General features: G+C 41.6%; 1 protein-coding gene across 2 annotated transcripts in view; it reads right to left on the bottom strand.

The window, feature by feature from the left end:
* The window catches only part of LOC109844548, a 21,130-nt gene that overhangs the window by 5,128 nt on the left and 11,870 nt on the right, over positions 1–4,132 (bottom strand). Inside the window, exon 9 of one of the 2 annotated variants that reach the window (XM_020413626.1) lies at positions 3,930–3,975. The exons of the other annotated variant lie outside the window; for it this stretch is intronic. Coding sequence (XP_020269215.1) covers positions 3,930–3,975 — 46 coding nt within the window. The remainder of the gene's footprint in view (positions 1–3,929; positions 3,976–4,132) is intronic. 2 annotated transcript variants of the gene reach the window in all.

The raw sequence follows: 4,132 nt of genomic DNA, 5'->3' as shown, positions 1-4,132 counted from the left end.
CCCCCACCCCCCCAAAAAAAAACGAACGAACAAACAAACACACACATCAATGCTCTCATTCTAGGCAGACTTCCCAGTCGCATCCCTCATCGCTGGTGACCTCTCTGCTTGATATACAATCCAATCCCCACACAAATCCGGTCACCTTCTAAACCCCCTTACAGCCTTACCCCTTCCTATCCAGCAATTTGGACCAAATGTAACCTTTTTTTTCCTCCTAGACTCCTCCAAAAATCAAATTATTTACCTCTCATTAATACGAGTCGTCGTGCGAGCACCTTTAATCGCGGAATTATCAAAGATGTCTTTATGAAGAAAATAGCAAAACCACAATAACAATTCAATATGGCGAAGGAAAATACCTTCTCTAGATTATGAAAAACAATAGATTACAAATCTCTTTCCTCACAATCTCTCTCAAGAATAAAGAGCAATCTCTCAAACTACCATGAGAATCATCCATCCTCAAGCTCCCATGAGGATCGCTAGGTTCCCGAAGCAGAGAAGATACACCCGTATCATGGCTCCCCCTTTAGGAACTTGAAGTTCCGTTCAAGTTAGAACTTCAGCTGAGGAAACTCTAGAGTTCCTCTTTTGTTGAACCACTTGGCCACTAGGAACCTAACCTTGACATCCAACTAGAAACAACTCTTTCGTCCCTCGTCTAGTCGTAGTTACCTTCCGCTCCAATATGCAATCCTCTTTCAGTGGCTCCTCTCTATTAAACCACAAATCTTCAATATGCGGCAAGATCACTTTGTCGTCACCCTCATCGTCAGGCAATAGAGACTCGAACAACTATCACAAAATCCTCTATAAAAGGTCGTAGCAAATCATTCATCAGCATCATAAAGGTTGTTGGAGCGTTGCACAACTCGAACGACATCACCAACCACTCGAACAAGACTTGCTTGGTTTTGAACGCAGTCTTCCAAGTGTCGTCCTCCCGAATCCTCACCTGATGGTAATCAGACTTAAGATCCAACTTTGTGAAGAACCTCGCTCCCTCCAACCAGTCCATAAGATCATTGATCATCAGTAGTGAGTAACGATTCTTGATCGTTATCTTGTTGAGCGCTCGGTAATCCACACGCATACGCCAGCCTCCTTCCTTTTTGGGCACCAATAACACTGACGACCCACAAGGCGAACAACTCAGCACTATCATCCTTTTCTACAGAAGTTCCTGAACTTGCCTCTTTATCTCCTCGAACTCCTATACAGATGTACGGTAAAGACCTATATTCGGCAAGGAACTTTCTCCTGTTAGCATAATCTTATGCTCCACACTCCGTCTTGATGGTAGTCTAGTGATCTCTAAAAACAAGTATGCATACTTGGTCTTTAACCTATCAAGATCTCCCTCTTGAAGTTTGCTCAAGGTAGTCAAGCATACTCTACTCAGCTGCTCTTCATAAGACCTAATGAACAGCAAGACAAACTTCTTTCTTGTATTCACTAGCCTCTTTGCCTGAGTCACCGTCACCAAGTTTGTCTCCTACGGAAGAGACGCAGAACGAAATGCGAACTGCTCGTCGACTTTGTTGAACGTATACTTCTGGGCCCACCTGTCGTAGACTGCATATATATCACACAGATAGGGATTATCCAATATCACCTGACAAACATACAATGAAACTACGTCGCAAGTGATCTCGTCAATATACGACTTATGGAGTGCAAACCTGAAAGTGTATTAATTAACTACACTCAGCCCCACCTCCTTCTGAATCCACCCTAATGGATAGGGTTTTGGATACCCGAACGTCTTCAGACCCAGCTTCTGAACCAAGGTCTCGGAGATCAGATTCTTCTGACTGTCTGGAGCAACTATGACATCTACTAAACTGGTCTTTACTTGCAACTTGATAACAAAGAGCTGCTCTCTGGGGCCTTTGTTCTCCCTCGCGGCCTGCTGTCCTGTCATAAAATTAAGACTGCTGTTGGGCTCCGTCATACCTGGGACTTCTTTTGGACCTTGCGCTATCACATATGCCTTTTTTCGCCTTCTTCAACTCCTTTGACTTGAGATGAGGATACTTCTCCCAGCACCAATCAACGACATGCCATGTCTGTTTGTAAGACTACAAATCAGTCCTATTTTTCCTAGCTTACCTTTCTTCTTCTCCTTCTTAGGTTGGGAACCACTAGACTTGCCTCCAGCCTGCTTGACATCTCCCTTTATCTCATTGCTCTTTTTCTACTTGCCTTCAATGGCAATAGCTTTCACGCTAGCCTTCACAATCGACTCAATCATGAATAGCTTCATTTCTTTTTGGATATATTCATTCAAACATGTCATATACTTCATAACAGAGTACTCTTTCGTTGCAATATTTAGGACCACAGCCTGCTGCTGAAACTCTGTAGTATATTTTTGAACGGTTTAATTGAATCTTTGGAGCAAGTCGTATCACTTGTACCAACGCTCTTCAAGGAATCTCACCGGGTAAAACTATTTCCTAAGCAGATCCTTGAACCTTCTCCATGATACAAATTTTTTCAGTAGAATTTCTACCATGTCAGCACGTGTCCGGAAAGCTTCAGTGTGGCAAAGACGATCTTCTTATTAGACGAGTAGCCATAAAGAGTAAAGTAAGTCTCTATACGCTCGATCCAGTCGTCTAGCCTCTCAACGTCGACACTCTCATCATAAACAGGAATCTTCACTCTGAAGTCAATCTTTAAATTCTGGTAATAACCATTTCCTCCTTGATGTGGAACAGTCTTGACGTCTTCGTCCTCCTTCTTAGAATCTACCTCCTCACTATCTCCATCGGATTCAGTAGGTTGCGTCTTTGGCCCCGTTGTAGATCCATCCTTCTTTTCGCCTCCGTCGATGAGATCGACGAGCTTCGTAAGAGTCGAACTGATTGTCTCATCTGCTTCTCCACCGTATCAAGTCTTGATGAATTATCGCTATCTGTCATCTTCTTCTTTCTTTATTTCTGGACTTCTTCCAGAGAAACAAAAATCTCACCTAGCTTCTCGTATTACGATCGAGTGAGGATCATACACAAGATACGCCCTTCACATGATCTGATTTGCTCTGATACCAACTTGATACAAGTCGTTATGCGAGCATATTTGATCGAGGAATTATCAAAGATGTTTTTGTGAAGAAAATAGCAAAACTATAAGAACAATTCAATATGACGAAGGAAAATACATTCTCTAGATTATGAAGAACAATAGATTACAAATCTCTTTCCTCACAATCTCTCTAGAATAAAGAACAATCTCTCTATTCTCTCTAGATTACAATAGCAAGCACTTTATTGAATCTCAAAACTCTAATTGATGTTTAGGAACCCTAAACAATCTGTGTTTAAAGAGTAATCATCGTGGGTGGCAAAGTGGTAAATATACAAGACAAACCCAAATAGTATTCGCCCAGACTAGGAATCCAAATTGGTCCAATAAATCGCTATCGGTCGACTGATGAAGGGTCATCAGTCAACCGATAGGTCTTCATCGGTCGACTGATAAGGTGAGATCGGTCGACTGTCCAGTGTGGCTATTTTCGCTGCATGCAGGTGCATGTTGTCGGTCGACCGACCAGAGGTATTTTCTCAGCTTCGAATTTTCCTAGGATTATGACAAATCTGCATTCGCCAACTAACTCACACTTCTATTCTCAAGCTACCATGACAATCATCTATCCTCAAGCTTCCATGAGGATCGCTAAGTTCCCGAAACAGAGAAGATACACCCGTATCACTCATCCTCACTCCCCCTCTATCCCTAATCCCTTTCGCTAGCGATCCCCTCCCTCACTCTGAACATAATTGGAAATTAATTCAATCAAGGGTATCTGACTCTTATTTTTTATTCTTAAAAAGACCAATAACAAAATATTAGGGGAGTATACCAAGTATATTCCTTGAAAGAAGTTTGTGAGGGGTAATTTGATTCACTATGGGGATTACCTTCATATTACCTCCACCTTTGATATCCAGTACTGCACTCCCATGACTGAAAAAGAAAAAGAATTGATAAATTCTAATGGAGAAGTTTGATGTAAAATAATTAACAAGAATAAATTTTGATATTTTCCAGAGTATTTCAATAAGATTTAATGATGTAGAAGAAGAAGACGCCATTATTCATCTTTACAACAGCAGCAGAGTCT

The sequence above is a fragment of the Asparagus officinalis genome, chromosome 6 (assembly GCF_001876935.1).
Source record: "Asparagus officinalis chromosome 6, Aspof.V1, whole genome shotgun sequence".
Classification (NCBI taxonomy): Eukaryota; Viridiplantae; Streptophyta; class Magnoliopsida; order Asparagales; family Asparagaceae; genus Asparagus; species Asparagus officinalis.
The sequence above is the reverse complement of the archived record's forward strand: the minus strand, read 5'-3'. Positions and strand labels throughout refer to the sequence as shown.